This window comes from Bombina bombina, chromosome 1 (assembly GCF_027579735.1).
Source record: "Bombina bombina isolate aBomBom1 chromosome 1, aBomBom1.pri, whole genome shotgun sequence".
NCBI classification, from domain to species: domain Eukaryota; kingdom Metazoa; phylum Chordata; class Amphibia; order Anura; family Bombinatoridae; genus Bombina; species Bombina bombina.
The window spans coordinates 142,843,098-142,862,565 of record NC_069499.1 but is presented as its reverse complement, the minus strand read 5'-3'; the positions used below and the strand labels follow the sequence as shown (position 1 = coordinate 142,862,565).

The following is a 19,468-nucleotide window of genomic DNA, read 5'->3' as shown; positions in this document are numbered from 1 at the left end:
ATACACTGGGTAAAGCCAACAAATAGTTTCTTATTTTGGATACTTTGTATCTTGGTTTTGTTATGATATATCTTTAACTCACAGATAGTTGCAGCGGCTGTAACCAAATGCCGCTGTGATGCGTCCTGGATGCTGTGGTCTTTTATCACAACACGCTCCTTGCGTGTGGGCCGCTCTGTATGCTGCAGCTCCTGGTCTCTGGCTCAGGATTCACCACTCCCTCCGTGGGGAGGTGACCGGCTAAGGTACGCCGCTCCCTGCGTGTAAGTACCTGACGGGCTGTTGTCTTTAGCTTCAGATGTTCAGATGTTAGGTATCCTTTTTAGATTTTAGCGCTGAAATTCCTGTGACATTGTTGTTATCATGTAGTTAGCATCTTTCTTGACAAACAGATAATCAGAACTCTATATTTTGTCTTGTAAATCTCTTTTTTTTTTTTACAAAACTGTAGTCTACCTCATTACTTGTCAAGTCAAGTGCTGAGTGTCTGTGTGGGTGTCTGTGTCTGAGTGTGTTTGTGTGTTTCTTTGCGTGTCTGCTAGTGTCTAAATATGTGAAACCTTATGTGTGAGTGTGTGTTTGTGTATGAGTGTGTCTGTGTTTGTGTCTTACTACCTTTACAACATTTCCAAGTTTGACATAAAGTGCAAATATGTTTTAGTCACTTGGTAAAAAAATTGCACATGTCAAAGGGGGGTGCTGATCGATGGTTAAGTAAGGGGTCCCAAAATTTCTAGTGGTGGCCTGCCCATAAGTTTGATTTTTAGAGTTCTGGGCTATTTTAGAAAGCTTTAATTGCAGAGAAGAAAATGCTAAGAAAGAAAAGAATTAACCCCTGACATCCTAAAATCATGGGGTATATTGTAGAGTGTCTAGTATATGTTTAACCCCTGCAAATATCCCAGTAGTAAAACAGCCTCTGAAAGAAAAAGAGCAATATATTAAATAATGTTTGTGAATAAAATAATTGTCCACAAAGGGATTTAATTTGTTTGAATATATAAGGTGATTCTACAAGAAAAGTGTGTCTAAAGCTTGCTTTCTTTGCAAAGTGCCATACAAAATGTAAGCATGTACCAGCTTCAGTTTCACAGACTTGCGTATTTTATTTTATTGGGGAATAATGTCAAGTAAATAAGCAACCTAAGGTTCATGAAGAGATGATGGTTTACTTCTGAGCAGTTTTGTGTGAAAGTTATTTTAGATCTAGCGGAAGAATAGGGAAGAAAGTATAATTCTGCCCTTATCAAAGATGGCGAGCTAAGTGACATACTTGTGTTTATTATTTGACGTGTTCAGTGGCGACGGTATCAGGTCGAAACTATCTATAGAACTGGTACTTCATAATCTATCTCTAATCGGGATGGCAGATGATAACGAAGAGCCACCTGCAGAAGACCCCATTGAGCCAGCGCCCATGGTGGATGACAGCGTCCCCGCAGAGCGTAGCGGGCATGTGGCAGTGACTGACGGAAGGAAGATGTTTGTCTGGGGGGGTTATAAGGTGCTCAGCTATTGCATGAAGTCTTATACAGCTTTTTAATGGCCTTATTATATATGATTATGCAAACAAGGGCGTTGCAAAGAATTGGTTAGCTCTGGTTTTCTGTTTCGGCATTAAAAAAGCATGGGCATCACCTTTATTTTCTAAAGATAATCAAATGTGCTACAATACAACCAATGTAAATTACCTCTGTTTACTACTATCTGATGGAAAACCACACACACAACTGTAAAGGTCCTTAGCAGCAGCGTCCTAAATAACAAATCCAATTAGTCAGGTCATTGAATAATTTGCTAGCAAACTAGTTAATTCCTTTGTACTGAAACGGTGCACTTTATTTTAGGAGTGACTGCCTAGCCCTAGACATACATATGGCTTGTCAATAACAGGGCGCTATAGCACCTACTTTACAGTTAGAGTATGCTATATATGCAAAATCGTGTCTGTGTGCTAAAATAATGTCTAAACGTCTTCTAAGTTTGTTTTTGCCTGGCTCTATATACATTTTGTTGATCACAGAGTTAATAAGTGGCAAAGTATTAGAGTTAAAGGGATATGAAACCCAATTTTTTTCTTCTTCATTATTGAGATAGAGCTTGAAATTCTTTGTTCTTTTTGTATCTTTCTTTGAAAAAGCAGGAATGTAAGCTTAGAAGCCGGCCAATTTTTGGTTCAGCACCTGTGCTGAAAGTGCTACCCAGATGCTGAACCAAAAATGGGCCGACTCCTAAGCTTACATTCCAGATTTACAAATAAAGATACCAAGAGAATAAAGAAAATTGATAATAGGAGTAAATTAGAAAGTTGCTTAAAATTGCATGCTCTATCTGATGCAGTAGAATTACATTATTAATGCGACGGACTCCGGCTACCCTGACTGGGCAGCTCCGCCAAAGGACCTTCCTATACCTGGAACATGCCGCTATATAGCGGAGAAAGTGATTATAGCAGAGCCCACCCAAATAACTAGACAGACTTGCATTCAGGTGAAACACAAAGAACAACTTTATTGTGGAAAACATACTACCCTTATACACAAACTGATCTTGATAATGAGCCTTATCAGGCCCCCAGATCTCCCGCCATTCCCGCCCGTCCAGACAGGCTGGCGCCCCCCATAGTGTCCATTGTCTTATAGAGTCCCAGTGATAAAGAGGTGATCCCGGGGGAGAGGCGGCACTTCCAGAGTGTCCTTGGAAAGCTCTCGGTCCCCAGATCTAAAAAGCAGCATGATCTGTCGCTGGGGTCTGGAGTTGCAGCCTGGGAAAGATATGGAGGTGGGGGTGTCCAAAACCCCCAGTTAAACACACAATGTAGAAGTTAGGGAGCGCTAATGAGCTCAAGGGTTCAGGAAGATGAATTTATAAAACATATTAAGAATAAAAAATACAAATTTATTAATGCAATAAATACGTATATAATTTCATAAACTATTTCTAAAAAACAAGGGACGTCTCCCATAAAATTTGTCTCTTACAATTCCATCAATATTAACGTGGTAACAAAGTTAAAAACAATAGGAAGTTGCGCACCAATTTATATTATATTCCACTTTAACAATAGTAACTCTTGACAAGCTTGTTAATAATTAATTTATTTGCTGAAAACTCATTCAATAAATAGCGGTTTGGAAAGTCAATTAACAGAAATGCTCAATCTTGTTTTTGTGGGATTGAGTTAACCGCTATTTATTGAATGAATTTTCAGCCAATAAGTTAATTATTAACAAGTTTGGCAAGAGTTACTATTGTTAAGGTGGAATCTAATATAAATTGGTGCGCAACTTCCTATTGCTTTTAACTTTGTTATCACGTTAATATTGAGGGAATTGTAAGAGACAAATTTTATGGGAGACGTCCCTTGTTTTATAGAAATAGTTTATGAAATTATATATGTATTTATTGCGATCACTTTAATAAATTTATATTTTTATTCTTAATAAGTTTTATAAATTCATCTTCCTGAACCCTTGAGCTCATTAGCGCTCCCTAACTTCTACATTGTGTGTTTAACTATTTAATTCTATAAATCTTAGGGAAAGATTGATTTGTAGGGGAGCTAAGGGTTAACAGCTGAGCGCCTTACTTACTTTTTCAGTATTCTAAAACCCCAGTTCCCAAGGGAGCTCTCCTCTGGAAATCACCCAACTTCTGGTCCTCCCTAGGGGCTTTCAATCCCCAAAAAGAGCGGAGCTCTGGGGCAAGGGGCCGCTGGAGCGACCTGGGCAACAGCTTCCTGCTGATACAGGCTACGGGATGGTCCTGGCCGTCGTTGCCCACCTGGCTCAGTACTGCTCCCAACCCGAACATAGAGGCATCTGTGTGGACACAAAAACGTTTGGTTGGGTTAGGAACGGCCAGGACAGGGGCAGAAATCAAGGCTGTTTTGAGGCTTTGGAAGGCGGGCCTCAGATTCTGGGGACCACAGGACCTGTCGGGGCAACCGTTTTTGGGTTAGGCCGGTCAGGGGTTTGGCCAGTGCACTGTAGTTGGGGACAAACTTGCGGTAGTACCCTGCGGTCTCTAGGATAGCTAAGACTTGGGTCATGGGGGTTGGCCAGTTTGCGACAGCCTCAATCTTGGCCGGCTCTGGCCGCTGCTTTCCGCAGCCCACCCGGTGTCCAAGATACTGGACCTTCAGGCGCCCTATCGTACATTTGTCGGGCTTCAGGGTCAGACCGGTGGCCCTGATGCGATCTAGAATGACGCCTAAGTGGACCAGATGGTCCTCCCAGGTGTGGCTATAGATCGCTATATCATCCAGGTAAGCGCAGGCATAATCCTGGAGGCCATCCAGGAGGTGATCTACCATCCTTCGGAAGGTTGCCGGAGCATTCTTCATCCCAAACGGCATGACCTTAAACTGGTATAGCCCGAAGCGGATGATGAATGCCGACTTTGGGACGAACCCTGGCTCCAAGGGGATCTGCCAGTATCCCTTGCAAAGGTCTAGAGTTGTCAGGAAGCTGCCACGGGCGATCCGGTTTAGTAGGTCATTGACACAGGGCATGGGGTAGGCGTCGGTCGTGGTTCGGTCATCGAGTCTACGGTAGTCTATGCAGAATCTGGTGGTCCCGTCCCGCTTGGGTACCAGCACAACTGGGGAGACCCAGGGACTGTTGGATGGTTCAATAACACCTAGGTCCAGCATTTCCCTGAGCTCACTGTGCATACTTTCCCTAACTGCCTCGGGAACCCGGTATGCCGGCTGTCGCAGGGTTTCCTGCCCCGGGATCTCCACTCATTGTGTATTGCCGCCGTGGTGTACCCAGGGGTAGTGGAGAACATCTCTCTCCGGTTCTCTAGCATTTGCCAGACTTGCCCCTTCTGCCTAGCCCCTAGCCTCTCGTCCAGCTGTATGTCCTCTACATCTGGGGGCACCTTATCTCGCCCTGGGAGCTCCAGCATGGGAAGACTCTTGTAGTCCTCCTTAGCCAGAGCACAGATGGCGGCTACGTCCCTGGCTCTTTCCTGGTATGCCTTCAGCATGTTCACATGAAAGGTCCAGCGGACCCGGTCATCTGAGCAATTAGCTGTTCAGAAGCCCCCTTTCCCATTTAAAATGTTCCCCTCCGGGGCCCTTGAGGTCAGTCCCTACTCATTCACGGTAAGGGGCTAGGGTTGGGTCGCTCAATGTCTCCTAGGTGAAGTCGGTGGGGGACACCCATGGGATCTGGTCGGTGGGCAGGAGTCGGGTTGGCGTGGCTTACCTGGGTCCCCAGATTGTGTTCCGTGGCCTGGCATCTGGATTGCTGACGGGTGGTGACAGGGCAAACATCCATGGGGTTATCCCACACAAAGGCTGAAGCAAGGTGGTCGAGGTCATTTCCCAACAAGACCTTAGGCGGGCAGATGGCTCATGATCCCTACTTCCACAGCACGGGAGCCGGCACTCCAATCCAAGTGCACCCATGCAGTAGGGATCCGCAGTACTGTACCCCCAGCAACAGAAACTGCCAGGGATCTCCTGGTGTGATCCGAGGTGGGTATCAAGTGTGGCTGGGCAAGGGTAACCGTGGCTCCACTGTCTCGTAATCCCTGTGCCGGTTGGCAGTTGATCCAGACGTCCTGGCGATGGTGCTGGCAGCTGTCACCTGTTGTGGGGTTCACTTAATGCAGGACCCCGACCTCTTCCTCTGCCCAGTCGGCAAAATCTGTAGGGCCCTCTGCATCCAAACAGTGGGCAGCGGCCCAGTAACCTCTTGCCGGAGCCTTTGGCCATTGAGCCGGAGGGGGATTCCTTTGCCTCCGCTCTGGGCACTCTCGTCTCATGTGGCCCTCCCATCTGCCTGCACTCGTAGCACCCCTGGGATGAGCTGGGCACAGTGTCGAAAGCCTCCAGGGCCCGTCCGGACAGCTTTCTGTCGGCAGTGGCAACACCCTGCAACTCGCACTGGGTTTCAAATACTTGAAGGTAGCAGTCGATCTCCTCCTCATTGTCTTAGAAGGCTCAAAAAGCCTTTATGACGTAGCTTCCTCGGCCGGGGAGGTGGGTCCAGAGGAGCCGGCACGGCTCCCACCATAGACTTTTGGAGCTCTAGCATCCGGACCTGGGTGGTGTCAGTGATTATCCAAGTGATAACCTCCTCGAGCGGGGCAGTCCCATAGAGGTCCAGTCACCGCTAGAGCTCTCTCTGTAGTTCGGACATCGTGGTCCCCTGGGTTGACACCTCGCTGGGCCGTTCGCTGTCCCAGCTTCTACCGGCCTTACTAGCTGGCTCGCTAGCCTGGTTGCCTTCCATGAGTTCAGCTATGATTGCCGCCTTGGACTTGTGGCCGGAAACTTTCCCTCTAGATTCCAGCAAGTCTTTCAAGGTATTCTTTCGGAGCCCAGCGTATTGCTGCTCCATCCGAAGGTGTCTTCAGTTGGTGGTTTGGACGTTCCAGGTAGATGGTAGCATCCCACCGCTGCCAACCAATACGACGGACTCTGACTACCCTGACTGGGCAGCTCTGCCAAAGGACCTTCCTATACCTAGAATATGCCGCTATGTAGCGGAGAAAGTAATTATAGCAGAGCCCACCCAAATAACTAGACAGACTAGCATTCAGGTGAAACCCAAAGAACAACTTTGCTGTGGAAAATACACTACCTTTATACACAAACTGATCTTGATAAGGAGCCTTATCAGGCCCGCAGATCTCCAGACAGGCTGGCGCCCCCCATATTGTCCATTGTCTTAGAGTCCCAGTGATAAAGAAGTTATCCCGGGGGAGCAGCGGCACCAGGGTGTCCTTGGAAAGCTCTCGGTCCCCAGATTCCACAGTCCAAAAAGCGGCATGATCAGTCGCTGGGGTCCAGAGTTACAGCCTGGGAAAGATATGGAGGAGGGGTTGTCCAAAACCCCTGGTTCCCAAGGGAACTCCCCTCTGGTCCTCCCTAGGGGCTATCAATCTCCAAAAGAGCGGAGCTCTGGGGCAAGGGGCCGCTGGAGCGACCTGGGATAATGGGAAGCGGGTATCCGGTACGGTGTGGCCGGCAGTCCCAGGAGCCCGTCCAGCCGAGAAGGGTTTTCCCGGTCAGAGAACAGTTCCTCTGGGAGGATGTGCAAAACACCAAAATGGACAAACCAAGCGTCCTGGAGATCGTGAAAGTTCCCAGTAGTTCAAATCCGGGGAGAAATATGGGGGGCTAGGTAAAGGAGGGGTGGAGGTTTAACCTTAGAAGCCTGGTATCCGTGACAATTAACATGTAGATAAAATAAAGACAATGCAATAACACATATTCTGAATTTCAAATAAGCAGTAGATTATTTTTTTTTCTGACAAATTAATTTTTTCTCCCATTTTTCGTCCCACTGTATCGTGACATCAGCCAATCACAGACTAGTATACATATACCTGGTGAACTTGTGCACATGCTCAGTAAGATCTTGTTAACCAGAAAGTGTGAATATAAAAACACTGTTCAAAATGTAATAATTGAAGTAAATTGGAAAATGTCTTAAAGGGATATTATACCCCAAAAAAAATTCTTTAATGATTTAGATCAGTGGTTCTCAACCAAAGTGACCTCAAGGCCCGGTAAATTTTAGCTGGACATGTCCAGGTCCCGGTATATATATATACACACACTAATGCAAGATAGGGAACCAGCACTCAATATCCAAGAGAGCCTCCGGGGTGCACTTTTAATCAGAATAATATTCACAACAGCAAAGAAGGCACTCTCCATTGTTCACAAATTCATTTATTTGTTAAGGTAAACATTTTCGGCGTCTCCCCTGTCCTCAGACCTCAGTGGTCTGAGGACGGGGGAGACCCCGAAAACGTTTACCTTAACAAATAAATTAATTTGTGAACAAAGGAGAGTGCCTTCTTTGCTGGTGTGAATATATATATATATATATATATATATATATATATATATACACACACATATATATATATATATATATAGTAAGCAGCAGGGATTTGCCCTATCAGTAACTAAGCAGTTCAGTGTGGGTTTAGTGGGGGCCCTGTAGTGGGGGGGGGGGGGGTCCTGCCAGGGGTCTGTCGCTGTGAGGGCCATGGAGTGTGAGGTCTGGCCCTGGAGGCCCTTTCTTTGGCCCTTAATGTTGGGGGTCCTGGCTCTGGAGGTTGATGGGCCTGTTGCGATTAGGACAGAGAGGCTACCATGTTCATTTGCATAAATTTTAATACATTTGGGTCAGTGTTTTTTCAGTTTTCCTGGGGCCTTGATTGGTCAGTCTGCCCCTGGTGTGCAGTAGGGTAAGAGTGTGCAGTGGTTGCATGACAGGTCAGGGCCCACCAGCAGGGCTATCACGGCCTGGTACTGGGCCACGGCCCGGCTGTTGAGAAACCAGGATTTAGATAGAATTAGGACTTTAACGCTTAGGAGACGTCCCATTTTAGGTTCAGCACCCTGGATAGCGCTTGCTTATTGGTGGCTACAATTAGCAAACCAATAAGCAACCATAACGCAAGTTCTCAACCAAAAATGGGCCAGCACTTGAAGAGACATGAAACCCAAATTTTTTCTTTCATGATTTAGAAAGAGCATGCAATTTTTAACAACTTTCTAATTTAATTCTATTATCTAATTTGCTTCATTCTTTTGATATCCTTTGCTAAAAAGCATATCTAGATAGGCTCAGTAGCTGCTGATTGGTGGCTGCACATAAATGCCTCACCCATGTGCATTGATTTTTCTTCAATAAAGGATATATAAAGAATTAAGCAAATTAGATAATACAAGTAAATTGGGATGTTGTTTAAAATCGCATTCTCTATTTGAATCGTGAAAGAAAGTTTTTGCATTTAATGTCCCTTTAATCTTTACATTCCTGCTTTTTAATAAAGATAACAAAGAATTTGATAATAGGAGAAAATTAGAAAGTTGCTTAAAATTGCATGCACTATCTTAGTGATGGCGAACCTTGGCACTCCAGATATTTCAGAATTGAATTTCCCATGATCCTCTATTGGACTTCAGAGTGCATAAGCATCATGGGAAATGTATTTCTAAAACATCTGGAGTGCCATTGTTCGCCATTACTGCTCTATCTGAATCATTAAAGGAAAAATGTTGGTTTAGTGTCCCTTTTTAAAACGGCATGCTTTATCTAAATCATAAATTATTTTGACTTGAGTGTTCCATGCTCTACCTGAATCATGAAAGATTAAAATTTGGGTTTCATACCCCTTTAAAGGGACATAAAACCAAAAATTTTCTATCAAGATTCCGACAGAGCACCCAATTTTAAACATCTTTCAAATTTACTTATATTATCAAATGTTCTTAGTTTTCTTGTTATCCTTTGTTGAAAAGCAGAGATTTAAGTTCAGGAGTGCACGTGTTTGCAGTACTAGATGGCAGCAATTTTGCAACAATGTTATACATTAGCAAGAGCACTAGATGGCAGCACTGTTTCCAAGTAGTGCCCCAGACATGTGCACACTACCTATCTAGGTATCTCTTCAACAAAGAATAGCAAGGAAAAAAACGAAGCAAATTTGATGATAGAAGTAAAGTGAAAACATTTTTTAAATCTTATGCTCAGTCTGAATCATGAAATAAAATGTTTGGGTTTCATGTCCCTTTTAATACTAACAAGACAGAGTAATTTGTGGGATGAAGGGGTTGAACTGAAATCAGAACTACAAGAGGTAAGCTAAACACACAAGGATATTTATAAAGTCTGGTGAATATTTTCCTTTTCTATATAATAGCATATAGTGTAAAAAGTGATATTAGTGGAGCTGTATCATTTTATATCGCCCTATCATTATAATGTAATGTACACGCCATATATATTATAATTTAAAACCGGGCTTGACAAGGTGTCGGGGACCACTCGCTCCTAGAATTTTGAAGGATATATTTTTTTTCTTTGCAGAATGCTCCATTTAGAGGGTTTCCTGATTTTTACCTGCCTAAAGATGAATTATGGGTCTATGATATGGAAGGTGGAAACTGGTACGTGCACTGTCACCCAGAAACATGAACATTTTAGTGGGCTCAGTGAGACTCATCTATACAAATATAATGTGTGTGTAAATCGACATTTTAAGCTCTGTGCCGTCTAAGCGGGACATAAAAGTGTAACACAAAATGTGTTTAATATTGTATTTTTGCTGGCATATAGCTGTGTTAATCACTGCAAAGTGGTTAAACACATAGTTAAAGTAAGCTCCAGAGCAACAATTTGCTATTATGACCTAGGGCCCAATTATGAAAAGCTCTCCGCTCAGACGAGATTATCTAAGGCATCTTTTCATTATGACAAGGCCCCTCAGAAAAAAATTAGAAACAAAATTCACACTGACAAGATTGAGACACCTACATTACATTGTAAGGTCTAAAAAAAAAAAAAAAAAAAAAAAAAAGTGAGCCAATGACAAGATGCATATGTGTGTAGCTACCAATCACCAGCTAGCTCCCACTAGTGTTTTGCTGTTCCTAATCCTACAAAGATATGCTTTTCAACAAAGATACCAAGAGAATTTGGTCAGTATGATAATTCAAGTAAATTGAAAAGTTGCTTAGGGCATGCAAGTTTATTATAGTAACGAAACTTAAAATTTGACTTTCATGTCCCTTTAAAGTTATAGTAAATCCAAGCGTTTAAAAAAACGCAAGGATTTACCATCACTAAAAATAAACTGGAATTTCAGTGAGGAGTTTGTTAAAAAAAAAAAAGGAACTAACCTCAGCCTTTCTGTGCCGCGGCTCCTTGCTAAAGTCAGCGCTTCCGGACGCCCACGGCACAGCGATCTTCTCTCAATGAGGTGACGTTTCCACCTTTAAAGCAATAGCCGTGCTAGTCACCTGACAGTGTTCCGTATGCTAGCCCGGCTATTGCTTTAGAGGTGGAAACATTGAGAGAAGAGTGCTGACTTTAGCGAGAAAGAAGGTGAGTTTAGCTCCCTTTTTTTTACAAACTCATCACTGATGGGGTTTTTTTAGTGATGCTTTTATTTTGTTTACAACGACTTAATTGTACTAAAGGGTTCTTGAACTATATTAAAAAATGTTTCAGGCAGAGACTGAAAACTAAAGGTGACATCCCTCCATCTATGTCTGGAAGTTGTGCTGTGTGTGCTGACCAGGTCCTTTACTTGTTTGGAGGACATCATGCACAAGGAAATACAAACATGGTGAGCGATTTACTGATAACAAGTATGCTTGTTTTTATAACCAAGAGGTTCTATACTGTTCTCAAATTACACATTTTAAAGCAATATGTATAACCAAGTATTGCAATATTACTTGTCATTTGTCTGTGCGTTTAATACTGAGCATTTTTACTTTGTGTATTTTATAATACTGACTGTACACAACTCATTATATCTGTAACATAACTAGCACATAAGGATAAAAATGCATTTAATGTGGTCAAACTAAACATTAAATATGGTGTCCCAGTTCTAAAACTTCTATTCTGTTTAGCCGTAAGTAAAATGTCCAGGATATTTGACTTTTTTTTTTAATACTCTGATTATAAGACTTTAAAGGGACAGACAACTCAAACATTTTTATTGTTTCAAAAGATAGATAATCCCTTTATTACCCATTCCCCAGTTTTGCATAGCCTACATGGTTATATTAATATACTTTTTACCTCGTATCTAAGCCTTTTCTGACAGCCCCCTGATCACATGACTTTTTATTTATTATTTATTGACTTGCATTTAAGCCAATTAGTGCCGTGTTGTGCGCAACTTCACGGGCGTGAGCACAATGTTATCTATATGACCCACATGAACTAGCAGTCTCTTGTTGTGAAAAGCAAATAAAAAAAAGATAAGAGGCTGTCTGTAGTGGCTTAGAAACAGGCAGAAATTTAGAGGTTTAAATGTTGTTATAAAGTAAATTAATATAACAATGTTGGTTGTGCAAAGCTGGGTAATGGGTAGTAAAGGCGTTATCTATCTTTTTAAACAATAACAATTCTGGTGTTGACTGTCCCTTTAAGGGGAAATATTTTTGAGCAGATATCAAGACATAAGCAGGTGGAATTCCTAAATATCAGTCATAATGATGAATAACTGTGTAGTCTGGAATACAAAATAAATTATATAGATACACTTTTTAGAAAGACAGCCTGTCTAGCAAGTGTAGTAATATTTTCTTTATTGTATATAGCTTGTGATCCAACAAAAACTCATATAATTTATTACATTTGCAAGACCAATTTGTAATAAAAATGCTTATGAAAAATAGACCCAGCAGAGCTATGTGATAAAGCATTTTTGAGTTTGTAAAAGTATGTATCCCATTCAGACACCATCCCACTCCAAAACAAATCTTGAATACATTTTTTCTCTCTCTCCTGTTTTTTTTTTTTTTAATTTATTTATATATACAAGTGATAAAAAAAATCACTAAGACTGCATGTAAAAGCTGTATTGTAAAATGTAAATAATGCCTAAATGACATAAGATATTGTTGTTTATACTTGGTCCCATCCCATTTTCAAGCTGTCCAAGATGCAAATATACACATAGTCCGAAATCCAAACTATTACAAAATCCAAATATATATATATATATATATATATATATATATATATATATATATATATATATATATATATATATATATATATATATACACTCACCAGCCACTTTATAAGTTACACCTTGCTAGTACCGGGTTGGACCCCCTTTTGCCTTCAGAACTGCCTTAATTCTTCGTGACATAGATTCAACAAGGTGTTGGAAACATTCCTCAGGGATTTTTGTCCATATTAATATGATAGCATCACGCAGTTGCTGCAGATTTGTCGGCTGCACATCCATGATGCAAATCTCCTGTTTCACCACAACTGGAAGGTGCTCTATTGGATTAAGATCTGGTGACTGTGGAGGTCATTGGAGTACAGTGAACTCATTGTCATGTTCAAGAACCCAGTTTGAGATGATTTGAGCTTTGTGACATGGTGCATTATCCTGCTGGAAGTAGCCATCAGAAGATGAGTACACTGTAGTCATAAAGTGATGGATATGGTCAGCAACAATACTCAGGTAGGCCGTGGAGTTTAAACAATGCTCAATTGGTACTAAGGGGCCCAAAGTGTGCCAAGAAAATATCCCCCACACCATTACACCACCAGCAGCAACCTGAACAGTTGATACAAGGCAGGATGGATCCATGCTTTCATGTTGTTTACACCAAATTCTGACCCTACCATCTAAATGTCTCAGCTGAAATAGAGACTCATCAGACCAGGCAACGTTTTTCCAATCTTCTATTGTCCAATTTTGGTGAGCCTGTGCAAATTGTAGTCTCAGTTTCCTGTTCTTAGCTATCAGGAGTGGTTCCTGGTGTTGTCTTCTGCTGCTGTAGCCCATCTGCTTCAAGGTTCGACGTCTTGTGCATTCAGAGATGGTATTCTGCATACCTTGGTTGTAACGAGTGGTTATTTGAGTTACTGTTGCCTTTCTATCATCTCGAACCAGTCTGCCCATTCTCCTCTAACCTCTGACATCTACAAGGCATTTTCGTCCACACAATTGCCGCTCACTGGATATTTTTCTCTTTTTTGGACCATTCTCTGTAAATCCTAGAGATGGTTGTGCGTGAAAATCTGAGTAAATCAGCAGTTTTTGAAATACTCAGACTAGCCCGTCTGGCATCAACAACCATGCCACGTGCAAAGTCGCTTAAATCCCTTTTCTTCCCCATTCTGATGCTCGGTTTGAACTTCAGCAAGTTGTCTTTACCACGTCTAGATGCCTAAATGCATTGAGTTGCTGCCATGTGATTGGCTGATTTGCAATTTGTGGTACCAAGCAATTGAACAGGTATACCTAATAAAGTGGCCAGTGAGTGTGTGTGTGTGTGTGTATATATATATATATATATATATATATATATATATATATATATATATATATATATATATATATATATATATATATATATATATATATATATATATATATATATATATATATATATATATATATAGAGAGAGAGAGAGATACATATACACAATGATACTTTATTGATTGGAATGTCTTCCTTTTTGTCTGAAGCAATACTGACCAATTTGAGGGAATTTAAATTATATCTTAAAACATCCTAATACAACCCCTCTCTCAGCTCAAGATTTTGCCAGCCACTTCAATAACAAAATTGACTCCATCAGAAGTGAAATCAGCTCTAAACATACTACCAGTCTCCCACCCCCTCAAAAGCTCACAATCATCCTAAACCCAAATATCCAAAAATACAGCTCTTTTGCCCCTGTTAACGAGGATGAAGTTTCTGCCCTTATACTGTCCTCCCACCTCACTACCTGTCCCCTCGACCCCATCCCCTCACAGCTACTCCCCTCCCTCTCTTCTACCCTCACCCCCATACTCACACACATTTTCAACCTCTCCCTCAGCACTGGTATATTTCCCTCATCTCTAAAACATGCACTGGTCACACCTATCCTCAAAAAACCTTCCCTCGATCCAACCTCCCCATCCAACTACCGCTCTATTTCCCTACTCCCTCTTGCCTCAAAGCTTCTCGAAAACCTAGTATACACACGTCTATCCCATTTCCTTACACTAAACTATCTTCTTGACCCACTGCAATCTGGATTTCGTCCCCATCACTCTACAGAGACAGCAATTGTCAAGGTTACAAACGACCTACTTACAGCAAAATCCAAAGGCCACTTCTCTCAGCTTATCCTCCTTGACCTGTCTGCAGCCTTTGACACTGTTGACCACCCTCTTCTGCTCCAAACCCTCTAATCCTTCGGCATCTGCGACACAGCTCTCTAGTGGTTCTCTTCCTATCTGACTAACCGTACATTTAGTGTAGCATTCTCCGGAGCATCCTCTTCCCTGTTACCACTTTCTGTTGGGGTACCTCAAGGCTCTGTCCTCGGTCCCCTTCTCTTTTCAATGTACACGTCATCATTAGGTTCCTTAATAAAGTCCCATGGGTTTCAATATCGTTTGTATGCCGATGACACCCAAATCTACCTCTCTGCACCAGACCTACCTCCTTCCTTACTAACCCGTGTCACTAACTGTCTTTCTCATATCTCATCTTGGATGTCCTCTCACTACCTTAAGCTAAATCTCTCCAAAACTGAACTCCTTATTTTTCCCCCTTCTTCCAATGTCTCCACCCCCAAAATTTCTATAACTGTTGATAATTCCATCATTACTCCTACCCCGCATGCCCGATGTCTTGGGGTCACACTTGACTCAGATCTTTCCTTCACTCCTCACATTCAGTCCTTGGCTAAAGCCTGCTGCTTCCACCTTTAAAACATCTCTAAAATTAGGCATTTCCTTACACAATATACAACTAAGATTTTAATCCACTCTCTCATCTTTTCCCGTCTCGACTACTGCAACTCCAGCCTCTCTGGTCTACCTAGCTGCCGCATAGCTCTTTTACAATCCATTATGAATGCCTCTGCCAGGCTCATCTTCCTTACTCGTCGCTCTTCATCTGCTTCACCTCTCTGCCAATACCTTCACTGGCTTCCTCTTGCCTCTAGGATTAAACACAAAATCCTCACTCTGACATACAAAGCTCTCAACTGCACTGCTCCCCCCTACATTTCAGAACTTGTCTCTAGATACTCTCCCTCCCGTCCCCTTCAATCAGCTCAGGATCTCCTCCTCTCTTTTTACTTCCTCACATTCCCGTTTACAGGACTTCTCCAGACTGGCCCCCATCTTGTGGAACTCCCTGCCTCGCTCCACAAGACTCTCCCCTAGTTTTAACAGCTTCAAGCGCTCCCTAAAAACTCTACTATTTAGGGATGCTTACAACCAACACTAACTTTTCCTAACTCCATTGCTTTCCCCTTGAACCCCTTAGAATGTAAGCCTATGAGCCCAGCTGTTTGCAGATCGCCTTCATAAGAGCCGACTACAATAGTGAAACTCTCGGCAGGGCCCTCTACCCACTTGATCCCTTCAAAAGCTATCCTGTATACCGACTATGTTTACAGCGCTGCGGAATCTGTTGGCGCTCTACAAATACCTGATATTATTATTATTATTATTATTATTATTATTATTAACATAGGATGGCTAGAAAGACAGAAAGTGTTACAGAGGTCTGAATGCAGGGGGAGGAGGGGGTGTCGTAAAAATCATGATGGGGGTTTAGGAGACAGAGGCAGATAGTGTCAGTAAAGGTGAACAGATGGGGGAAATATATGGTTATACACAAAGCATATACTGACATAAAGTTATATATCAACATAGAATCAATATGTATAAAGATGTGAAATTATGTATACAGGGGAATATAGAATAGTCGGCCGTCAGTGGCTCAGTGTATGGAAGTAATCGGCCTAATGGTAGGGGCAATGGACATAGTTCCGTTTGCCCACCTACATCTCAGACCACTGCAACTTTGCATGCTCAATCAGTGGAATGGGGATTACACAGATTTGTCCCCTCTGCTAAATCTGGATCAAGAGACCAGGGATTCTCTTCTCTGGTGGCTATCTCGGGTCCATCTGTCCAGGGGAATGAGTTTCCGCAGGCCAGAGTGGACTATAGTCACGACAGATGCCAGCCTTCTGGGCTGGGGCGCAGTCTGGAACTCCCTGAAGGCTCAGGGTTCGTGGACTCAGGAGGAATCCCTCCTTCTGATAAACATTCTGGAACTGAGAGCGATATTCAATGCTCTTCAGGCTTGGCCTCAACTAGCTGCGGTCAGGTTCATCAGATTTCAGTCGGACAATATCACGACTGTAGCCTATATCAACCATCAGGGGGGGACAAGAAGCCCCCTGGCAATGTTGGAGGTTTCAAAGATAATTCTATGGGCAGAGGTTCACTCTTGCCATCTCTCAGCTATCCATATCCCAGGAGTAGAGAACTGGGAGGCGGATTTTCAAAGTTGGCAGACTTTTCATCCGGGGGAGTGGGAGCTCCATCCGGAGGTATTTGCCCAGCTGATTCAACTATGGGGCAAACCAGAACTGGATCTGATGGCGTCTCGTCAGAACGCCAAGCTTCCCTATTACGGGTCCAGGTCAAGGGATCCCCAGGCAGCGCTGATAGATGCTCTAGCAGTGTCCTGGTCCTTCAGCCTGGCTTATGTGTTCCCACCATTTCCTCTCCTCCCTCGTCTGATTGCCAAGATCAAGCAGGAGAGAGCTTCAGTGATTTTGATAGCACCTGCGTGGCCATGCAGGACTTGGTATGCAGATCTGGTGGACATGTCATCCCTTCCACCATGGACTCTGCCGCTGAGGCAGGACCTTCTACTCCAAGGTCTATTCAAACATCCAAATCTAATTTCTCTGCGGCTGACTGCTTGGAGATTGAACGCTTGATTTTATCAAAACGTGGTTTCTCCGAGTCGGTCATTGATACCTTAATTCAGGCTCAAAAGCCTGTCACCAGGAAAATCTATCATAAGATATGGTGTAAATATCTTCATTGGTGTGAATCCAAGGGTTACTCATGGAGTAAAGTCAGGATTCCTAGGATATTATCCTTTCTCCAAGAAGGATTGGAGAAGGGATTGTCAGCTAGTTCCTTAAAGGGACAGATTTCTTCTCTGTCTATTCTTCTGCACAAGCGTCTGGCAGATGTTCCAGACGTTCAGGCGTTTTGTCAGGCTTTAGTTAGAATCAAGCCTGTGTTTAAACCTGTTGCTCTGCCATGGAGTTTAAATTTAGTTCTTAAAGTTCTTCAAGGGGTTCCGTTTGAACCTCTGCATTCCATAGATATCAAGCTTTTATCTTGGAAAGTTCTGTTTTTGGTAGCTATCTCTTCGGCTCGAAGAGTTTCAGAGTTATCTGCCTTACAGTGTGATTCCCCTTATCTGATATTCCATACAGATAAGGTAGTGTTGCGTACCAAACCTGGATTTCTTCCTAAGGTGGTATCTAATAAGAATATCAATCAGGAGATTGTAGTTCCGTCATTGTGTCCTAATCCTTCTTCAAAGAAGGAACGTTGTTAGGTGTCTTCCCAGGGGGGTAAGTGTCAGGTCAGGCCGAATCCACGGGGCCAGTGTACCACCTGAGGCATATGTAGATTATCTGATAAGGGCCCCTTAGAATGACTCAGACCACGCAGCATTATGATCGAAAGCCAATTCTGTTTATTGCACAGTGCAAGCCTTTCTTATAGTGTACAGTAACAGCATACAGGGTTAATGGGATGCCACGTTTGAACCACGTCATCTCGTACCATATTTCATGAACAAAAGAAGCTTACATAAATACATGAGAAAAAGAGGAGTATGAAGGAGTGTTTCTTATGACAGTAGAAAGAATATATCTGTGCGCATATTTCAGCCTAAAGTAAGGTCGTTTGGCCATCTTACCTAGATAACAGACTTCCAGGCGCCTTGCCAGGAACCTTCTACAAGGCTAGTAATACTAATACAATTTTACTAACATCAGCATATTTCTCACTACATAATAACCCAGTATAATAAAGTCTATTCATTACAAAATCACAAGATGGCTGCGAAGAACAAGATGGCTGCCGTCAGGTTCATATTACCCCTAACAAACGTCTTTTACACAATCTTGACGTGGTTCGTGCTTTAAAGTTTTATTTACAAGCTACTAAGGATTTTCGTCAAACATCTGCATTGTTTGTTGTCTACTCTGGACAGAGGAGAGGCCAAAAGGCTTCGGCATCTTCTCTTCTCTTTTTGGCTGAGAAGCATAATCCGTTTAGCTTATGAGACTGCTGGCCAGCAGCCTCCTGAAAGAATTACAGCTCATTCCACTAGAGCGGTAGCTTCCACATGGGCTTTTAAAAAGGAGGCCTCTGTTGAACAGATTTGTTAGGCGGCGACTTGGTCTTCGCTTCATACTTTTTCTAAATTCAACAAATTTGATACTTTTGCTTCCTCGGAGGCTATTTTTGGGAGAAAGGTCTTGCAGGCAGTGGTGCCTTCCGTTTAAGTTCCTGCCTTGTCCCTCCCTTCATCCGTGTCCTAAAGCTTTGGTATTGGTATCCCACAAGTAATGGATGAACCTGTGGACTGGATACACCTTACAAGAGAAAACAAAATTTATGCTTACCTGATAAATTTCTTTCTCTTGTGGTGTATCCAGTCCACGGCCCGCCCTGTCATTTTAAGGCAGGTGTTTTTTATTTTTAAACTACAGTCACCACTGCACCCTATAGTTTCTCCTTTTTCTTGCTTGTCTTCGGTCGAATGACTGGGGGTGGCAATTAGGGGAGGAGCTATATAGACAGCTCTGCTGTGGGTGTCCTCTTGCAACTTCCTGTTGGGAAGGAGAATATCCCACAAGTAATGGATGAACCCGTGAACTGGATACACCACAGTAGAAAGAAATTTATCAGGTAAGCATAAATTTTGATATATATATATATATATATATATATATATATGTATATGTGTGTGTATATATATATATATATGTATGTATATGTATATGTGTATGTATGTATGTAAGAAAGACACGGATGCACTCTCCAGGACTTCACAAAATCGTCACTATTTAATAAAATAAAAAAAATGTGGTTTTATGTCCCTTTAAACTCTGCA

At 42.5% G+C, this 19,468-nt stretch overlaps 1 protein-coding gene across 1 annotated transcript in view; it reads left to right on the top strand.

Annotated features, from left to right (window-relative positions):
• The first annotated feature begins 1,298 nt into the window (after positions 1 to 1,298).
• Positions 1,299 to 19,468, top strand: part of KLHDC2 (kelch domain containing 2) — an 80,103-nt gene continuing 61,933 nt past the window's right edge. Inside the window, exons 1-3 of the mRNA XM_053697653.1 lie at positions 1,299 to 1,504; positions 9,846 to 9,925; positions 10,989 to 11,106. Coding sequence (XP_053553628.1) covers positions 1,364 to 1,504; positions 9,846 to 9,925; positions 10,989 to 11,106 — 339 coding nt within the window. The 5' untranslated portion in view covers positions 1,299 to 1,363. The remainder of the gene's footprint in view (positions 1,505 to 9,845; positions 9,926 to 10,988; positions 11,107 to 19,468) is intronic.